Below are 21,581 nucleotides of genomic sequence, written 5' to 3'. Positions count from 1 at the left end.
TCTCAGGTACCAGATCCTGAAAAGTCAGGGAGAGAAATAAGTTTCTGTGAAAATTAAACTGGATCACTTATAGCAGAATTATTAAGATTGGCTATAATGATAAAACATATAGCAAAGCCAAACAGCAAACAAACAGCAAAGCCAAACATTTTTTTCCCCCTGCTACACCAACAGTGACTGAGTTCAAAAGCCTTCCTAGCATTAAACTAAAAAAATACCTAGGAGAAATTTGGAGTTTAGTTGCAGTTGGCATTTCTTAGCTGTTTGCTAGAGGTAGTCAACTTGGTAAAAGATGTCATTTGGAACCACTGGTATTTTAGAGTTTATTCCGAAGTACCAGTTTCCATGAGCCATTGAATAACAGTTTCATCATTAGACCAATTTTAGGTTTAAAGATCAACAACGAAGTGGTACTAAGCAATCACTAAAGCCATCTCTGTAGTGTTCTTCTTAACACTATAAATCATTCAAAAAGTTCAAAGCAATAGAAAACTTTTTACACTTTTTTTCCTGTATTTTCTGTTTCCATATATTTGTTCTTCCGTTGACTAAGCTTGGATAGTAAAACTAGTCTGGTCAGTTTCACTTTCCAATTTTTATACATAAGTGAAAGCTGTTTTGTGTCAACAGGGTAAAGTGTTTAGAATCGTATCACCTGCTGGGCCAATTTCCTGCAGGCCTTTCTTTGGGAGAAGGGAGGGTGAATAAAAGCATTTAATTTTGAATTTCTTATTCTTCAGAGCTAGAACCCTGAATTAGACCACATTAGAGTAATTAATCTGCTTTATTTTTACAAACTAAAGTTTTCTAGGCGTGAGCAAGAGGATAGCAAAGAAGGGTGATGGTTAATGTTGTATTCCTACTTAATCATGAGACTATTTGTATAGTGTAATATCATGTCTGCAGGTACCTCGGAAAATTGGCACTTAGAAATATATTTCAGTCCTTCTACAAAAATGTCTTTTATTTTTTGATTAGACTAACATTATTGTCTTAATCGTACTGCGTGACATGTGCTGAAAATGTTTGCAAGATGCAAAGAAAAACAGAAAAAAAAGTTGCACCTTGTTTAAACAATGGAGCGCAGTGTGGTTTAGGAGATGATTAGAGGGCGGTGTGTCTCTCCTGCAAATTCTTTCTTAACAAGGTTAACCTGTGGCTGCTGTTGTTTCACCCGACTCAGCCCTTTGCAGGGGAACTTTGTTCTCTCAGCTCTATCCAAACCTTCCCAGTCGAAAGCACTTTCCCCACTAAGATAAAACTGCGTGTATGTGTGCAACAGACAGAGGGAGACACGCGCACACACAGTCGGCGGAAGATGGGGCCACTACAGGGCCGGGGCTGGATGCCGGAGCCAGGCTGACCTTTCCACGTGTCCCCAGCACCTGCGAGACTGGTGGGGCATTGGGTTTCCTTTTCTCCCGAGCGTGCGCGAGCCCGGAAGGGGCTGGGCGGCCGTGGGCTTAGGTCCGGGGGCTCGGAGGCCCTCCCTCGGAACACGTGCGGCCGGCGAGCTGGTGGTGCGCAGGCAGGCCTGGCTTTCCCGCACCCGCCGTGCCCGCGCGTTCCCAGCCCGCCCGCGGTCGCCAGGCGGCGGCGGGTGGGTCCTGGAGCTTTCGGCCGGCTTTGCAGGGCGGCCTAGCGAGCGCGCCAGGCCCGGCTGGAGCGAGCCCCAGTGCAATACTGCCCGAGCCCGGGCGGGGTCTCTGTTCTCTGGCAGAGGAGGTCCCTTGGCAGCGGGAAGCTCCCTCTCTTTCTCTCGCCGCCGATCCGAGTCTGCGCCCTGGTGCCAGGCGCCCAGCTCGGCGCTCCCCTGTGCTCACCCGGCGCCCACTCATTCGCAGCCCAGCCTTCGCCGCCGCCGCCTCCCTGCTCCTCCTCCTCCTCCTTTCCCCAGCCCGCCGCGGCCATGGCGGACAGCGCCAGCGAGAGCGACACGGACGGAGCGGGGGGCAACAGCGGCGGCTCGGCCGCCATGCAGTCGTCCTGCTCGTCGACCTCGGGCGGCGGCGGTGGCGGCGGAGGAGGCGGCGGCGGTGGGAAGTCGGGGGGCATTGTCATCTCGCCGTTCCGCCTGGAGGAGCTCACCAACCGCCTGGCCTCGCTGCAGCAGGAGAACAAGGTGCTGAAGATCGAGCTGGAAACCTACAAACTCAAGTGCAAGGCGCTGCAGGAGGAGAACCGCGACCTGCGCAAAGCCAGCGTGACCATCGTGAGTGCCCCCCGGGGGCGCGCCGCAGCGCCGACCTCCGCCTGCCCCCGGGAGGGGTAGCATCGGGATCCAGGCAGCCCCCGGGCTCCCCTAGACTCCCAGGGACCCACGGCTGGCACACTCCCTGCGGAGATCTGCCAGCCTCCGGGGGGGAAAGGGAGGTGTCCCTTCGGGGCCACGAGGGTCTGTCCTCCTCGGGGGTCCAGGACCCTCGCAGGGTGTGGGAAGCCCACTGGGGCAACCACCCTTGGTCCCTTTTAGCCTCTGGGGATGAGGCCCCTCCAGGGTAGCGCTGGAGGCTGGCGGCGTGGCTGGGGGGCGGGGTGGGACTTATTTCAGACCTAGCATGCCTAAGGGGTGCGTCCAGAATCTGGGGAACCAGAGTCTGGGGGTGAGCGAGGGAGGCGGGGTCTGTTCCTGGGGCCTGGCTTGGAGTGCGCGGCGGGGCTGGGCACTCAGCTGGCATCAGCACGGCGCTAGCTGGATCGCCCGGGGAGGGGGCGGGAGAGAGTGGCCGGGAATCCGGGAAGTGGAGTTTTCTGGCCAGGATCGAGTGGGAAGGGCGGGTACCGGAGCTAATGCTCCCACCTCCGTTGGAAGTCCTTTCCTTTGGGGTGGGAGGGTGGACGGTATACAGCAAGGAAAGTGCAGCATCCTGGCCTGGACAGAGCTGGGGCCGAAACCAGGGGCAGGCGACTGTGACTCCCTTGCTGAGCCAGATGTACGTGTGTTTGCTTCATTGGTGGTGGAGTGGTTGGGACTATCTTGCCTGAGTCCAGATACTTGAGTGGAGAATAGGCCATCTGTTCCGTTTCTACCTGGCCCGTGGAGGCTTCCCAGAAAAGGGTGAGATGAGGTCTGTAGGTCTCTCTCCTGGTGTAGCAGGCATTTAGAAAGGCCCCTATAGCTGTGATGAGGCGAAACGTAACTATAAAAAGTACACAGTGTGCTCTCACCTAACATCTCTGCCAGCTCGCCACATCATTAACATGCAGAATCCCAGCACAGACAACTCTATTCAGATCAAAACAGTTTCCCAGCCAGAAGCAGAGAAGGAAATGTCAAGAAATCAAGGGGATAAATTTTCATAGCTGCTACACAATAGCTGATTAGGCTGAACCTTGAGATGGACAAAAATGGGATGAATTTGGCGGTGGAGGGTCACACTTTGGAAAAGAAATGGGGCAAGTTTAGGATGCCTCCTGTGCTAGGAAAAAGTCTTCAGTAGAAGTGTGTGTGTGTGTGTGTCTGCGCCCGCGTGTGTGTGTGTGCGCCCGCGCCCCCGCTGCTGGCTCATACATGAGAACTGGATGGCATTCGTAATTTGTGTAGAAAGCAGGTTTCCACCAAAGTTCAATGTGATCAGCAGCCTAAATAGCGGTTGATTTGTAGAAAGACACTCTGCATGCTCAAATCCAGTGCCGGTGAATGGAATTGGAGCAAGTTTCGTATGCCCGCAAACCCATAAAGTTCTTGAAGTGCCCTTTTGGTGGAAGGGGGAGGAATTTGCAGAGGCAGCCACTTCCAAGCCTCCTATCTGGCTTTCTTGGCTGAGAAAGATGTCTCTGCCGAGTTGGGGTAGAGAAGAGAGGGAAGTTGGTGGAGGCAGTTTATTTAAGGTTTGACTTAGTAAATGAGAGGGTTAGTCTCTTGGAGATTGTGAACCGTGGAAAGCAGTAAAACTTACATATAAGAAACAAAATCTCTAGCTTCTTGCATACAGTGAGCAATTCAGACTGTTTTTGTTTGTTTGGGAGAGAGGAATGGGAGGTGGAGAGACTATGAAAGGGTTATCTGTTTGACACTTTGACCATATCATAAGTAGGTCTGTAAATTGTACACACACACATTGGCTTTTCAGAGACAAACATGCTCATTCCTGGTGTGTAAGATTAGAGCCTTTCTGGATACTTGGCTCCAAGAGTGTGTTAGGTATTGGGCTTTTTCTTAGCACTTACCCTCAACCAAAACTGACTGCCCAACAGGATATGCTTTGTGAAATGTTCTGTGGTCTTACTGAGTAAAGTTTTAAAATTGTTTTAGAGATAGTCTTACAAGTACCAGAAGCCTCTCAGTTCTTCTTTAATCTCTGACTAATATATTCAGGGGAGACAAAAGTGCTCGTGGTTTGCCCGGTTCCCTAATACTTGGCAGGTGTTACTAAAGAACTAAATGACAAATGCAGAAAAGAGATTTCTTAAAGCTTTTGAGCGTTTTGTTAACTGACCTAGGATCCAGATTGTGATGGGGTGAGTTTGACCTCTCAGGTATGTAATGTGGGAGGAGGAGAAATGTGTGACTCTCTGAAATGGGTCTGTGGATATAGAGAGTTAGTTAAACAACACTTTATGTCAAGGGTAAGCTGTCCAATCCCTGACAACTCTGACTTGGGCATTGCCCTTGCTAGTAGCTGCCTCGGAAGTTTGTGGTAGGGCTTAGATATTCAGTAAACTGAAGGCCTTGTTAGGTTTTCCCTGTTGTAGTTCATTTGAAGGGAAGATGGTACTATGATCCTATTCCTTGCCTCCCTGGCTTCTGTTAGGTCCTCTAATGATGATATTTACGTTCATGTTCTTGAGCACTAAAGGTGATTATGGCTGTCTTTCCTTTTCCTGGAATATGTTCAGCAAGGCATGTTGCCTTTCAGGCACACACTGGAGAATAGAGAGGCACCTTTTTGTTTGTTTTAAAATAGACTTTATTTACCGTTTTTTTTAAAGAGGTGGGGTCTGGGTCTGTCCCCCAGGCTGGAGCACAGTGGCCTGATCATAATAACTCCCTGCAGCCTCGAACTCCTAGGCTTCAGGTGATTACCCCGAGGAACTGGGACACCCTGCCTGTCTAATTTTATTTTTATATATATATATATTTTTAGAAATAGGGTCTTGCTATGTTGCCCAAGCTGGTCTTGAACTCCTGGGCTCTAGCAATCCTCCTGAGTAGCTAGGATTACAGGTGCGAGCCCTGCCTAGCACAAAATAGACTTCATTTTTTTAAGAGCAGTTTTAGGTTCACAGTAAAATTGAGCATAAGGTACAGATATTTTTTTTTTGTACACACTCCCTGCCTTCATGCAGGCATAGCCTCCTCCACTATCAATATCCTATACTAGAGGTTCATTTGTTACAATCAGTGATCCTTCACTGATACATCATTATCACCCAAAGTCTATAGTTTACATTAGGGTTCCTTCTTGGTCTTGTATATTCTAGGCTTGGACAAACATAGTGAATGACATGTATCCACCATTACAATACCATGCAGAATAGTTTCACTGTCCTGAAAGTTCACCCTGCCTATTCATCCCTCCCTTTCTCCCTAACTCCTGGCAACCACTGATCATTTTACTTGCCATAGTCTTACCTTTCCCAGAATGTCATATAGTTGGACTCATACTGCATGCAGCCTTTTCAGATTTGCTTTTTTCAGTTAGTAAAAATGTTTCTTTTAAAGCTCAGTAGTTCATTACTTTTTAGTGTTGAATGATGTTTCCTTAGGATGTATATACTTTATCCATTCACCCACTGAAGCACATCCTGGTTGCTTTCTAAGCTTTGGCAATTACAAATAAAGCTGCTGTAAACATTGGTGTGCAGGTTTTTGTCTGGACAGAAGATTTCAGCTTATTTGGATAAATATCAAGAAGTACGATTGCTGGATTCTATGTTAAGAGTATGTTTAATATCGTACGAAATTGCCAAACTATCTTCCAAAGTGGCTGTACCATTTTTGCATTCCTACCAGCAATGACTGAGGGTTGCTTTTGCTCACCAACATTTAGTATTGTCAGTATTCTGGATTTTGGCCATTCTAATAGGTGCGACATCTCATTGTTGTCCCCCCCTTCCATCTTTCTTAAAAAAGTCAAGTCCAAAGGCCAATAGAAGCTCTTAACCAATGATCTCTTCTGTCTCTTCTGCTATATAAACACTATATAAGCTTATTCTGATCAAGCTACTGGCTTAATAAAAGACTGGTTTCATGGGTCTGTGTTCTTAGCATCAGTGTAATAGAGGCAAACATCACCTGTGGGGAAGCATCAACTGTACGGAGTCTGCAAGTGCTGGGTGTATCTGTGAGTGTTATAGCTTTCCCTAGGGCATTTTATTTGTGGCTTAGAGGTGGTATAGAATGTTTTGAGTGATTATCCAATTTTTCTCCATTAAATCAGCAGTGGAATCAGGCTGCTGATTAAATAATGTATTTTTTTGGAGAGGGGGAAACAACGTATGCTCAGTCACCCTTTTGAGTAGCTTTGCTTGTTAGTCCAGATCTTTCTGGCTTGTCCTATGAGTGAGAGTGTGATTGTGGGTTATGTGATTCAGTGCAGTGAGAGTTGTCAGGGGGCGGTGGTCTCTGAGAAGGTGAGGAAATGTAATTGTGGGCAGTAATTGGAAGACTTCCAGGGTCTCACTAGTTGCTGGTATTCTCAGAGTGTATAAGCAGGGCCTCAGCTGGTTCTCTAGGGTGTGTGCCTGTTCTAGGCAGGTTCAGATCTTCAGTATGTGTTTGGTTTGGAAATAAAGGCCTATAATGAATCACTAGCATTTAAATGTCATTTTCTGACCATAAAATTAATCATTATGGAAGTTTAGGGAAATACAGAAATACAAATGTGTTTTGAAGTTATAGAAAAACATGTTGGTATGACATGATTAGAAAACCTGTCAGTTTTAAACATTAACAGCATAATGGTTTCATTAACTGATAAAAGCTACCATATAGTTAATGAGTATTTTGGATTATTTATACTGGAAGGCTAATATGCTGTTTTCCATTTTTAAGACTTCATTTTGGCAGACTCTCTGAAGCTATCAGATCAACATTGCCCTCGTAAAGAGGTATAGTGTATCTACTCCCTTCCTCCCCCGTCTTTAGAGAAAGTATTTCTAAGATTCTTAACTTTAGACACAACTGTGAGAAAAGTATGACCTCACAGGTCTAACCATATACACATCTTCCTATATTTCTTCCGCATTTAAAGTTTTTCACGTTTGTAGGTACCTTCTGTGTGCTTCATATAATCTATTTGTGCTTAAGAAAAAACTAAAACTTTAAAGGAGGTCATGACAGTCTTTTTACAGTGCTGTTCTTATTTATTTGCTGAAGGTGGGGAGTAGTTAGAGAATCAATCCACAGTATCTGGATTGTGGTGACTCTTGCTCCAAGACCGGAGAGAGACTTGGTCTAAAGCAAAAATCTGATGTGGTTAATTGCTTGCTCAGAAACCTTCAACGGTTTCCCATTGCTCTTGGATCCAGGTAAACTTCCTGGTGTCTTGCCAGGCTCTGTGTGATCGGAAGTTCCTGCTCACTTCCCAGCCATAACCCTCGTGCACTTAGCCCAGCGTCATTCTCTAAGATCTCACATCACTCCCTGAACTCCCAGGACCTGCAGTTTCAGTAGGCTTCTCCAGAAGGTACCTCCTGCCCTAAAATGCACTTCTCCACTCCTGCCATCCCTTCCACCTTGCAAATTCAAGTAGATTGTACTGTCTTCTCTACCCAAACTGATGCCCAGCGGGCCCTGGCACTGCCTCTTCGTCAGCCACACACTGAGTTATGTGCGTGCTCCTGTGAGTCCATAGAACCCTTCTGTCACTAACCCTCCAGCACATAGAGCTTTCCCAGTGGATGTGTAAATTCCTTTAGGGCCAGAATTTGCCCGGTTCATCACATTCCTCAGTGCCTGGCATGCGGGAGAGGCATGGGTATGTGTGTGCTTGTTTGTTTTGTTTTGTGGGGTTTGTTTTTGTCTGGGGTGAAGGTGCTAATACTGTCTCCTGGAGCTTGTCTTCATGGAGCCACTCTCCTGCCACAAGAGCAGTCACCCTCTCTGCTGTGGTTGGTGAAGCTGATGGGATGGATGAATGGATACGCTGTATACTTTGGGGGACCACTGCAATTAGTGTGTGCCCTAAGCCCTTGCCTCCTGGCCCTGGGTGATGTTGTAGGCTACCTTGTAGCATACACCTGGGTGTTCCTGATACATTGCCTCTGAAAAGGGACAAAGTGTCTTCAGGTTTACCTTTCCAAGGGTTTCTGAGCAAGGCTTACAGGAAAAAAGTAGCCCTGTTGCAAGCGTTAAGATTTGCTGCCTTGGCTTTGGTGATGGGGACAGATCATTCCAGTTGTTTCCTATGACTCTTTAATGTTGAAATGCCCCACAGCTGCTTCTAGGAAGCAACTGTGGGCCATCATAGGGGGATGCATCAGTGCAAATATGGTCACTTGAAGCTCTGATTAGGAAAGCATCTGAAAACGGAATGGGGAGACTTGCTGAACCCTTGCAAATGTCTGTGTGTGCCTTGCAGAGTGGAGGTGGGATGTTGATACAGTGTCACACAGTGTGCTTGGGTTCTATGTCTGTGTTTCCCCCCCTCGAATCATGTCTTATAGAGATATATTGCATTTACCCCTAACAATGCTAATCCGAGTTATTAAACTGCAGCCAGGCAGAGTGAGGAGTAACAGTAATCTTTCCTGTCCCCTCTGCTGTACTCTCTTCTTCAGCGGGTAGGTGTTGCCCTTTGTTTTCAATGACAATGTGGTTGCTTTTAGATATGTTGAATTATTGTCAAAGCTGGCAGAGTATAGGTTCAAGGATTCAGTATGTTCCTGCTTGTTGGTGGTTGCAATTTTCTTGACAGAGAAACTAATGCTCTGGAAAATATTTTTAATCATCAGAGCTTTAGAGTGGTGTTAACTTGCAGATTCTTCCTCCTCCCCCAAGACTGTCAGATTTTCTGAGCTATGAAGTTTATCCCAACCCTCATACTGGTGAATTGCAAATGTCATATTGTGTGGGTTCTCTCTTTAGAGATAAGAAAGCCAAAAAAAAAAAAAAGTGCGTGTGTGGGGGTTTAGCAATGTGATTGATAATTATTTCGCATTAACCCTCCCGTATTGGTCCCTATTAAATGTCGTGGTTACAATTCATTACAGTACTCATTTGTTTAATGCTGGGAAATTTTCAGATACCCACACCCTTACCCCACCCCTTTGCTTCCTTAGGTACAAAATGGCATGTAATAAATACAGCCTCAAATAGGCAGGATTCAGCCCCCAAGTGCTTATGTATGGCCTACTGTGTGCTGGAAATATCCGATAGGAATGGAAGGGCTCCTCCAGTAGCCTGGCAAGGATTGCACTTGACTGTCATTCAGCCTGGCCCTGGCCTGGTGCTGTGGGGCATTCAGAGCAGAGGGAAACTGTCAGTCTCTTTCCAGCCCAGAGGGTTGGGAAGTGCAGAAATCACAAACACGCGGAAGCAAGAAAGGAAGTTCAGGCGGGCTCTTCTCTGGGTTCCAAGGGAGGGGAATTTTACCTTCCACCTTCCAAAATGAAGTTCCTCTATCTCAGTGAATACCTTTAAGGAAAACAATGTGTCATATTCACTCACAGTTTAATTAGCTTGTAGTTTATTTTGTAAGACAGAGATGGGGCGAGCTGTTGCTCAATTTATCAGTGCTGAGGTAGCACAGGGAGGCTTTGATTTGTTTTTAATTTTAGTTTTTATGTGGTGATGACTGAAAAGAAATGTCATTATTTTAATTTCATAATTTGCATCATCTGTCAGTAGATTGAAATTGTCTAGGTGCTTTCTTCTCTGAGGCCCACTCACATTCCTTTCATGGAATATTGCTGGATGGACCGAGTTTCCTGAGTTTTTAATGTGAAACTATCTGAAAGCAAAGACTTCTTGAGGTAAAATTATAGGCAATTTTGAATTCCAGGTTTTTAAAAAAGCAGTGGTGATTGATGGGCTGGCTAATCTTCCAAGCATCTGTTCCAGATCCATCCAGCCTTGGCGGGTGCCAGGTGTGTGTCCAGAGTGATCTGGTTAATACCCACCAGGGCACCTCGGGGCACTGAGGATCAAATGAGGCCACTCGGTACCGAGGAGCAGGTTGGGGATGTTCAGCCAGACATAAGTCATAATTCAGATTTCCATAGAAGGAAAGGAGAGAGTAAAAGAATGAAAACTGCAGGCCTTATGGGTGAGCTAAAGAAAATTCTTAGAAATTGAGTTATTTGCATTAAACACTTCATGTGTTTTATAAGTGAATAGTTTGAGTATTTTGTGATACCTGCTTTTTGAAATGGAATTTAGAGGGGCTTTTTAAAAGGGACAGATTTGAGAAAAGTTATTATACCGGGTCTAGGCTGGGTACAGTGGCTCATGCCTGTAATCCTAGCACTTTTGGAGGCTGAGGCGGGAGGCTTGCTTGAGGTCAGGAGTTTGAGACCAGCCTAAGCAAGAGTGAGACCCACGTCTCTACTAAAAATAGAAAAAATTAGCTGGATGTGATGGCATATGCCTGTAGTCCCAGCTACTCAGGAGGCTGAGGCAGGAAGATTGCTTGAGCCCAGGAGTTGGAAGTTGCTCTGAGCTAGGCTGACACCATGGCACTTCTAGCCTGGGTGACAGAGCAAGACTGTCTCAAAACAAACAAACAAACAAAAAAACCTCATGAAATTATTTTTATATAAATGGTGATTTTTTTGTTGTTGTTGCAATTATCCTAATATACCAATGCAAATTATAGCTTTTATTCTGTGGAGATTTGTTTTTTGTGGGGAGGGTTCTTCACTAGACAGAAGACATGTCAAAAGAACAGAAGACTGTTCAAAAAGACATTTGCTGAGTCAAAACATTGTGTCTTTGCTTCATTTCGTAGGTCCTCTAAACTTGGAGGAAAAAAATTGAGTAGGTGATTTTTAACATTTTTGTTAACCATAGAATACAATTTTAAGTATATATGCCATAAAGTACAGGGTTGGATTTCTTCAGGTCCAAATCACTACCTGGTGTAAGTGGTCTTGTCGTTTGGAAAATATATTAATTGTTTCACACCATTTGAACCTTGAATTTATGGAGTTTATTACTGAGAAATACCTCAAGTACCTAGAGAACAGGGCCAGTGACTTTTTTTTTGCAATTTTTAAAAATTATAAAATATACACAACATATAATTTACCTTTTTAACCATTTTAAAGTATACAATTTAGTGGCATTAAGTACATTTACATTGTTTTGCAACCATCCCATTATCCATGTCCAGAACATTTCCTCATCCCAAACAGAAACTCTGTTCACATTAAACAATAACTGCCTATTTTCCCCTCCTCTGTTAGCCTCTGTTCCTAGTGACTTTTAAACATTTTTATTTATTTCAATTTTTAATTAAAAAAAATTTTTAAGAATAAAAACTGACTCTGATCTACAATAGCAGCTAGCTGCTTTTTATTGTCTTGGCCTTGAAGTTATAAATTTGGATCTAAAGTGTTTTCATAAAAGTGCTGTTGATACCTTGCTTCAACTTAAGTTTTTATTGCCTGTCAGTTCTCCTATATCTGGTTCTTTTTGGTCATTCAGCAAACATGTACAGTCCCTTAGCCCCTATGCCTGGCCCTGGGCTTGGCACCCACTGTTCTAATTTGTGTTTGGAGTAAGCTGCCAGATGTGGAGAATGCCGGATGAGGGAATAACCCACAGTGAGGGCTTGTCCTCCAAGAGGGAAAGGACTTTGCCCTAACACCTCAAAGATAATTGCTTTTTATTTTATTTTTTGATGTGTGTCGTAAGCATTTAATTTCCTTGACAGCATTTTGAGGAAACCATAATTTAAGAAGGTTTAGGCCGGGTGTTGTGGCTCATGCCTGTAATCCTAGCACTCTGGGAGGCTGAGGCAGGAGGATCGTTTGAACTCAGGAGTTCGAGACCAGCCAGAGCAGGAGCGAGACCCCATCTCTACCAAAAACAGAAAGAAATTAGCTGGACAAGTAAAAATATATAGAAAAAATTAGCCAAGCATGGTGGTGCATGGCTGTAGTCTCAGCTACTCGGGAGGCTGAGGCAGGAGGATGGCTTGAGCCCAGGAGTTTGAGGTTGCTGTGAGCTAGGCTGACGCCACAGCACTCTAGCCCAGGCAGCACAGTGAGACTCTGTCTCGAAGGTTTAAAGAAGAACAAAAGCTTGAATTTTTATTCATTGGCACTGTCCACTTCCAGATCTTTTTGTGTTGCTGTACTAACAGCTAATATTTATCCAGTGCTTACCATGGAATGGGCAGTGTTGGAAGGGGTTTGCATACATGCTCTCATTTAATTCAGTACTACTGTTATCCATAGCTATGAACTTGTACATTTAGGCACAGAGAGGTTGCATCCCTTGCCTGAGGTTCCATGGTTATTCAGTGGGGTTGGGATTTGAACCCAGGTCTAGCCTCAGAGCTTAAGCACAGGTTACATAGCCTATGGGAAGGTGGGATATAAATTAATTTCGGGACATTTTGATTTGTATCTCATCGTGGGCATTTCCCTCTAAGTGGTTTCTACACAGTTGTAGTCCTTCAGTTAGGGGAGTCAGGCCTTTCCCTATTACCGCAGCAAATTCCCAGGATACTGGGCCTAAGGGAGTGTTGCCAAGGTAGCAAGCTCCCTGTCTTGGGAAAGAAACAACGATGCAGAGGGTTCCTTCAGTGCATGAGGGACGGTCTGTGCTCCCCTTTCTGGCCTTTGCCCTCTATTTGGCCTCTGTCTACTCCACCCTTGCATCTTGTCCTCTGCATATAGCATAGCCATATGGACTCCTGTCCCTCCCTGTCCATCCCTGTCTGCAGTTGGTTTCTTCCTTTGTATTTATGTTATAGCCTATACTTAAAAATAGTCTGATTAGCACAAGTGGGTTTTTTTTTTCAACAAACATATTGAGTTGCCTGCTGGCTGGCAGGCAGTATGCCCATACTTAATAGCCGGGATGAGATTGTGCTGGGGGTGTAGTTGGCGGACCCCTGACTCAGCCTAGGAGTGGGGACCAGGGTCAGAGAGGGCTGGCTCTGGCAGGAGGGGATTTCGTAGCTAAGACCTAAAGGATGAATCAAAGTTAATCCAAAAGAAGGTGAGGGGTTGGAGGTGGCAGGAGAAGGCACTCCTTCCACACCTGGGCAGAACCTGAATGTCCAGAGAAAAATGAGGCCGGGTGGGCGAGACGGGTGGGCTGTGCTCCTGGGCTCCATCAAGGGGCTCTCTACAGAAGGACAGGGAGGGAGAGGGGCAGGGCATTTCCAGGCATTTCTGTGTCTGGCTGCTTAGTGCAGACATTGGTGTTTTCCTTTGGAACTATTTGGAGATAGGCATTTGGTCATTTATCATCTGGAAGACGATCTGTCTTATTCCATGATGGTAACTGCCACATAGTGCACAGTCTTATTGTGTGCACAGCACAGTTCTTAGCACTTTATGTTTAGGGACTCATTTAATCCTCGTGACATCCCTTTGTGATCTCCATGTCACAGATGAAGAAACGAGGTACAGGGAGTCCCAGCCACCCCTTGAAGATCACAGCGAGTGACAGAGCAGGAATTTGAACACAGCAGCCTGCCGGTACCTTGCATGGTGACTGGCACATAAAGACCTTGCCATTTGCAGGGTCACTTGTGTTTTCCCATAGCCTGAACACAATATCCGTTCAATAAAGTTTGTGGAATTTATTTTAAGACCTGCTCATGGTTACTCTTGTTAACTCTTTAGTGGAACATAATATATTTACTGTAAAGCGTACACGCTTTGCACAAAACTATTGAACAGTGTGCAGTGATTTTAAAAATGAATTCACTGGGGCAGCCACCACCCAGCTTAGGATATACATGATGATCAGCACCCCTGAAACTTCTATATGCTCTGTTCCAATCATAGCTCCCAAATAGTAACCATATTCTGACTTTTCTCAATATAGATATGTTTTGCTTATGTTTGAACTTCAAGTAAGTGGAAGTAGACAGAATGTATTTTATGTGTCTGGATTCTTTGATTATTCTAGTTCATTTCCTAATGCTAAATAGTACCTATGTTGCATATCACGGTAGTTCTTTTTTACTGCTGTGCAATATTCTGCCCGAGTATCTGTGAAATTGTTTGCAGTTGTAGTGTCTGTTCTCTGGGGGGCCCCACTGCCTTCCCTCCCTGTTGGTTGCTGGGACAATGTGAAAGGAATGTGGAACAGCACAGGACATGCAGGCACTCAGAGAGTTGGCTTCCAGTTAATTGAGGTTCTAGCTACCTCACTAGCTGGGTTATATTGCATTTGGAGCCTTTGGGTCTTGGTTTACATACCTGTTAAAACAGTAGTCTGCAGGGTTAACCCCAACCTTGCTTCCCTCCCACTGTGGTTAGGAGGATGAAATGAAACGATACACATGTGAGAGTGTTTTGGTAATTTGTGAATTATTATTCCTGGAGAAAATATTAAAGATTATTACTACTCACCCACCCCCACATGCTTTTCTCTTGTCCTCCAAAATATTAAGACATTTTGAAGGATCATTCCTGCTCTAGATAATCCCATAATATGATGGTAGGGAAATAACCTCTTGCAAGCTGAGGGTGGGTGGTCTCAAGGTGGCACAGAGCTCCCTGTACACCTCCGGCTGGGGCACTGCAGCCTGGCCCCAGGGCCGTGTTGCTCTGGAAACTTGGTGGGTTTTCTAGGGTTTGGTGAGCCAGGATTAGACAGGCCTGCGTGGCTGTGTAAAAGTAACAGGACTGCAGGAGGCAGACACTTCCTAAATGATCTGGGTTTTTTTCCCCCCTGTAGGTCAGTTGTAGGGCTCTTCCCATTCTTTTCCTAGTTTTCTGACTTTAGCACTATGGGCAGACAGAAGACTCTCAAAGCCGGCTTCTCTGATGTGTGGCTTTTGACCCCGTTTCGTGGGGTATGGATTTTCCAGAAGGTGGACTTTGAGGGCTGACGCCCTAGTGCCACTTCTGCTTAGCTGCTGGTTTGAAGAACAGAAACCCAAACATGAATCTTTGAAACTGACTTACTGTGCAGGCCGCAGTACCCAAACGGTGGAGAGAGCCCCGGGTTATGAGCCAGAGGCAGGGCTGTGGGAGGTAATCGTTTTCTCTGTTTGCAAGGGACTCCTCAAGTGACCTCTTTTCTTTCTGTGGCCTCTGGATTTCTCTCTAGCAATAGAAGTGGTAGCCTGGGGACTTTTTGAAGGTTTAGGGGCATGCTTTTCCCCAAGACACTGTTTTGCTTTTATTGGCCTGATGTGAAGGCTTTTGCCAGGGTGAGAGAAGGCAAGGAGGATATTTAATCTGGGGACTCTGCTTGCACTGTAAATAAACAAGTTAAAGTAAGCTGTCTTGAACGCAGGAGTGCCCTTACCTCTTTGGCTGTTGTCTACCAGGGATGTGAGACTCCAGCCAAGATTATTGGAGCCTCTTCATTTCTCCCTGTCCCCCTCCCTGCTGCTTGTCTGAACACCTTCCTGTTGAAGTCTTTTTCAGGTAAGGAAGATTAGCACTAATGACAGTAATCCGTTATTTGATTGGTTTTCACTTGGCCCAGAGCCTTGCAGGTCTAGGTCATTGTTACCTGAACGGGGTCATGTGAAAAGGGAATTGGAATTCACTTTTTAGCCCACAAATGAAAACCAGTGGGCTTTCCTGCTTTCCCCAGTTCTCAAAGTCTTTACACTTTTTAACTTCATGTGTTATAGATTAGCATTCTCTCTTATGCCCTCAATGTAAATTATTCCTCCTTTCAGTTTTATTAACTCCTTTCTGATTTTCCACCCCAGGTTTCTTTGGGTAAAATGGAGAGAGACTTAGAAACCAAAAGTAGGATTGCCAAAGTTAGCAAATGAAAACACAGGATGCACAGCCACGGTTAAATTTCAGATAAACAGTGAATAATTTTTTAGAATATGTATGTCCCAGATGTTGCATAGAACATTTGTATACTAAAATTTTATTTATCTGAAATTCAAATTTAACTAGACAATCTGTGTTTTATCTGGTAGTCCTAGAGCTTAGAGGACTTCTGTTAAAAATCTCAGTTCCACTCCTGGCTGTGTGATCCTGGGGCAATTTAGCTGACTTCCAAGCCACCTTGTTGCCTTCCCCAAAAAGGGACTTTGCTATCTCAGCTCTCTGGTTTTAGGGGTAAATAACGTGACTGGTGAAAGCCTCCAGGACACATCCCGTACCCATCTGTCTTTTCCCTCTTTATCCAGTGATTATGGGTTTGCTTCTTGCTTGTTTTCTCCCTTGTGGACCTGAGACCAGATTGCTGTCTTGGAAGAAGCCCAGCCCAGTGTCCTCTCCTTTGTGGGGCTCTCGGAAGTCTTCTTCCCCTCAGCTGCTCTCAGTTTGCTTTCTCCTCCTCTGTCCTCACACCACCTTCCTTATCATGCCCCCTCTGGAAGCCATCTTGCCTGGGTGTCTCTGGACTCTCTTTACTTGGCCAGATGTTTCCAACCGCCTTATTTCGTATTTCCTTTCCTCCCGAGCCTTCAGTGGCACAGGGAGAACTGAGCCTCTCAGCCTAACCCTGTCTGTGGGACCACGTGTCAGTCCATGTATGTTTTGGGGGGGAGCCTCATTTTTCTCCTCAGTTTCCTGAGAAAGGTGTGTTTGGAACTCAGGATTTGCAGACTGGCAGCCTGCCTCTGGCCCACAGGTGAGTGGTGTGGCTCTGGAGTTTTGAAAGACCTTCAAGCTCTATTTTGTCATAGGTGTCACCATTCTTTGTTGCTTCTCCTGGGGCTTTCACATGATTGTTTAATTCCTACTGTGATGGCAGTTGAGTTTCAGCCCCCTGGAGCATGCGGGTAGATAACGACTAATGACCAATGTGCACTATCTTGATTTAGCCCTTGAAACAAAACCAGGGGGCATGATTATTGCAGCCTTACAGATTGAGAGAACAGAAGTGCAGAGAAGTTAACTTGCCAGAGTCATTCAGCAGATAGGTGGTGGGGCCAGGATTTGGCAGCCTGGCTTTGGAGCCTCTGTTCTTAACCACAGTCTGTTGTTCCGCTCTGACTGCTTGCAGCTGTGAGGGTCTGTGAACTTCCTTGTAGGAGTTCGGAATATAGCACCTTTTTGTTTTTCTTTTTTTTGAAAACTCATGATCTAAATCTTTGCCCTATAGTCTGGCCAGTTACCCTAATTTTTGGATGGTGAATTCTTATCATAATTTTCCCATCAAAAGAATCCTTCTTCTGTCCCTTAAAGATGTTTGATGTTTCTAAGAGTTTTCTTGTGGTCTTCTTCAATTTGTATAGATTATGGGGTGTCCATGCATTCATTTAACTTGACAGTCTGGATACCTATGAAATGCTATATGCTTGAGATGTTCTTCTAGGAGCAAGGCAGGGTATGAATAACTGAGCCCCTGCCCTGGGCTCCAGGCCTCTGAAGCCCAGGAGGACCTTGTGTCTGCTCTGAAGGGGTGCAGAGTGTTGAGAGATGTGGGAAAGCAGTGACCACACACTGGGTGAAGGAAAGTGGTCAGTCTGTCCTTCAGGGTTCATACAGGAAAATCTTGTGGAATGAGAAGGAAGACCACCATCCAGGGAACTGGTTGTCCCAGTGGTAACCTTGCTGGGAAACTGATGGGAGGGCAGTGAGGCAGGCCAGGAGCAAGCAGTAGAGTCGCCATTCCCACTCTAGAGGACGAAGGAAAGAGGTGGTATTACCAGAGCCCCAGGGGCTGGGGTCACCCAGAGAAAGCCTGAACCACAGTGGACCCTGAGACAGGTGCTGCCCAAGCTGGAGAAAGGGGAGAATTTTCCCTTCGTTCCACCCTTACCAAGTCTTGCCAGTGCCTTTCACTGGCCGAACCCCATGAGCTTGCTTTGGCAACGGGGAGATGCAGCCCACAGAAGTCACCCCTACCTTGCAGAGCAGGAGAAGGACAGTGAAGGCATCTTGGGCCAGACAGACCCAGGACTGGCCCAGGAAGAAATGAAAATGGAGTGTGACTGTGTCTGGCCTGGGCGGTTACTGAACACTTTGCAGATAACAGAAGGTTGGAGGACTCAGGTTTTTGTTTACTTGGGAAGAAGATGTGAGTAAAAGGGAGAAGGAACAGCATGGACACAAAGGCATGGCAGCTTGAAACAGCAGGCTCCCCTTGTGGCATCGCATGCGGCTCCGAATGGCTGGATTGATCCTAGAGGTCTTTCCTGCCTCTCCTCCTGCCTCAGAAGCCCCTCCCATAGAATGCTTTCTCACGTGTCAGTGTTGTCATTTGTCATTGTGGCTGATGCGCATCTTCCTGCAGGGAATGCCAGATGGGAGGCTCTGCACCTGAGTATCTTCCAGGCCAGCTGCTCTGGTACAGAGCGTGCACCATCTATTTAACCAGTGGGGAGCGGCTGGGGTGCCCCAGCAGCACTAGAAAGGAGTCGACGAGTGGATGGTGCCTGGGTCCCATGGCACCCTCAGGCCCCAGCGCTGATGAGGATGCAGATGTCCTGGGAGGAGAATGGCTGCCCACGTTAGTGTCTTAGAGGCCCTGTCTCCTAGCCCTGGATGTCTGGCACACGATCAGATTGTTCGAGTACTTTTCTCACATTCCCCTGCTGTGAAATTTATTTTTATGGTGATAGTGGATTTCATTTAAACTCTTTTTATTATGGAAAATTTCGAGCATACACAAAAAAGTACAGTGAATATACAAACTGCCAGCTTCCCCAGTTACTGACCCATGGTCTATCTTGAAATAATTTCTCCCGTAAATAGTTCAGCTTTGCATCTCTGATAAGGACTTTATAACTACCGTACCATTATCATACCTAACAAAATTAGCAGTGGTTTTTTTTCCTGGTAATTTTGTGTTTGAAAGATAAACAGGCTTTTTTGGGATCAAACATGTTATCCCTGCTTCCCCTCTGCTTTAACCCTTTGCGCTCGGATGTCGACACGGTTAGCAAAATTTATAGAGATTAAAATTACTCTTTGAATGTATCAATAATTTGAAATACAAAAAAATCCAAATAAATAAGTTTGTATGAAAAGAAACTCCGGTTTTTTATTCTACTGGCGCGCTTCGTAAAATGTGGGGTATTTAAAAAACTAAATCCCGAGTAGTGAAAAGGAATGGAGAAAAAAGCAAGCGAGTGCAAAGGGTTAATCCTTTACCCCTGAGCCCTGAGGCTGCTGGCCTCAGCTCTGACCCTCCTCTGCCCTCTCTAGAGCTGTGGACTGCAGGCTTGGGGGCCTTTTACCTGCTGCCCTGTTTCCTGGTCTCCATCCCCCCTGAGCATCCCACTCATGCTGATTTTTGTCTTCAGGAGGTATGCAGACTGGCTTCCCAGCCCCTGCGACACACAGCAGCACCACTGCGCGCGCGCGCACGCGTGTGTGTGTGTGTGTGTGTGTGTGTGTGTGTGTGTGTGTGTGTGTTTGTCGAAGACCTGGTTTTAGTGGCTCCACTCTAAGTAAACCAGAGGTGAGCTATCGTATGCAGCCTTCCCTGGAAGCTTCCCACTGAGAGATGCCTGAGTAGCATCCTGGGGGAATCCCACCTTAGAAGATGGCCTGGCATCTATGGCTTCCAGAAAGAGTGGCGCAGTGTCGTGTGTGAAGCCAACGCGGGGCTGAAGAGCACCAGACAGGAGGCTGTGGGCAGCGTGTGCAGACACATGTCTTCTGGACAGGTAGAAAACCCAGCAGTCTTGGCCCAGAATCTCCAGCTCTGACACCTGTGGCTTGGGCAGCATCTATAGAGTGGTTTCAACTAAATTATTTCAGTTGAGTCTCACAGCAAGTCTGGGGGGTAGGTAGTGGGAGCCTCCTTCTAAACTAAGGATCTGGGGCTCAGGTGAAACGATGTTAAGTTATTGGCCAGGGAGCAGTGCTGGTAAAAGGGACAGGTGGGATCTCAAGGCAGGGGGCCTGACTCCCAGGCCAGGCTTCTCTCTTCTCTTACCTCCTTGGCAGAGAAGAAAAAAAAAAGGGTTCTGGTAGTTCACCACTTAGAAACAAAGGGGACTGAATACCAAGATTCCTAAGCAATTCTGAAATTACTTTTGACCCAGCAACAAAGTTTGGGAACCACTAGTCTATGTGTTTGTGAGCACATAATAATTTCCTCTGAGTCTTGAAATAATGCTTTTTCTTTTATAATATTTTCTAATTGAATTTTTTGAATGGGAAAGGCATCATCTAGTATTCCCTCCCTTTAATGCAAAAAGGGGTGTGTATGCTACTTGGTTCTGTGCCTTTTCCCCTTCCCATTTAATTATATTTTGGAGATTTTGCCATATCAGAGCATTGATGACTTCCTTGTTTTATTTTACAGTTGCATAGTAAGCCATTGTACAGATGTCTCTTACCATTGGGCGTTTAATTTGTTTTCAGTCTTTGGTCTCATCATTTTGTAGTAACCTTGAACGTAGATCATTTTTTCCTAGCCACTCTCTTAAACCATTTCCTTATGTTGACTCACTTAATCTTCACATCAGTCCTGTGAAGTAGCCAATATTATTATCTCCATTTTACATATGAGAAAAACTGAGGCTCAGAGGGTTAGGTGACTTACCTAGAGTCACACCTCAGAGAGTGGCAAAGCCAGACTTCACATGTAGGTAAGGTGACTCCAGAGGAATTCCTTTTGATACTGCCTTTCTGGGTAAATTCCCAGAAATGACATTGCTGGGTCCAATGCCTCATATATGTGTGATTTGAATAGTTTTTGCTTGTACAGTTTATACTTCCATTAGCTGGATCTGAGAGGGATATGGAGCTCCATACTGTGGGTCAGAGGGTTTTATCAAACTTGGATTTTGCCAGTCTGGAGGATGATGTCTTCGTACAGTCTTTGCATTTATCTCAAGGGGATGGATACGCATCTTTTCCTGTGTTTCTAAGAGCTGATTGTATTTTTTTCTGTAGCTGCCTAGTTCGTATCCTTTGTTTGTGTTTTTGAGACCTTGGCCTTTCTCTTGCCCATTTTTCTCAGCACTCTCTATATATTACAGTGACTTGCCCTTTTTTCCAATTTTGAGTTGCAAAAAAATTCCCCGCTTGTCATTTATCTTTTGGCTTGGCTTTTGAAATTTTTTTTGGCCATGGTAAAATTTATTTTATGCTTTAATGTTATTTATAATCTACAGGAAATATTGCTAAGATGTTTGGGAAAACTTTATTGTGTAATTTTTTGAAAAGAGTAGAACAGACTAGTAATGTTTTTTGTTTAAATCATAATGCCCTTAAGAGATTAAGAAGAAATCATAGAAGCATTGCATCCTTATGCTAGATATTCTTTTAAATTGCATTTAACTACTTGAACTGACAGCTGAACATCAGAGGCATATCTCCTGGTGTCTTTATTTCCCTCCTGTTTCTCTATTAGTAACTCTTTTTTTTTTTTTTTTTTGAGACAGAGTCTCGCTTGTTGACCAGGCTAGAGTGAGTGCCGTGGCGTCAGCCTAGCTCACAGCAACCTCAATCTCCTGGGCTCAAGCAATCCTTCTGCCTCAGCCTCCCCAGTAGCTGGGACTACAGGCATGCACCACCATGCCCAGCTAATTTTATATATATATTAGTTGGCCAATTAATTTCTTTCTATT

The 21,581-nt window shown here is 45.4% G+C and overlaps 1 protein-coding gene across 1 annotated transcript in view; it reads left to right on the top strand.

Annotated features, from left to right (window-relative positions):
* Positions 1-1,728: 1,728 nt before the first annotated feature.
* CCDC6 (coiled-coil domain containing 6) overlaps positions 1,729-21,581 on the top strand; it is a 105,260-nt gene continuing 85,407 nt past the window's right edge. The window contains exon 1 of the mRNA XM_012762811.3: positions 1,729-2,212. Coding sequence (XP_012618265.2) covers positions 1,910-2,212 — 303 coding nt within the window. The 5' untranslated portion in view covers positions 1,729-1,909. The remainder of the gene's footprint in view (positions 2,213-21,581) is intronic.

Source organism: Microcebus murinus, chromosome 14 (assembly GCF_040939455.1).
Source record: "Microcebus murinus isolate Inina chromosome 14, M.murinus_Inina_mat1.0, whole genome shotgun sequence".
Classification (NCBI taxonomy): domain Eukaryota; kingdom Metazoa; phylum Chordata; class Mammalia; order Primates; family Cheirogaleidae; genus Microcebus; species Microcebus murinus.
The sequence above is the reverse complement of the archived record's forward strand: the minus strand, read 5'-3'. Positions and strand labels throughout refer to the sequence as shown.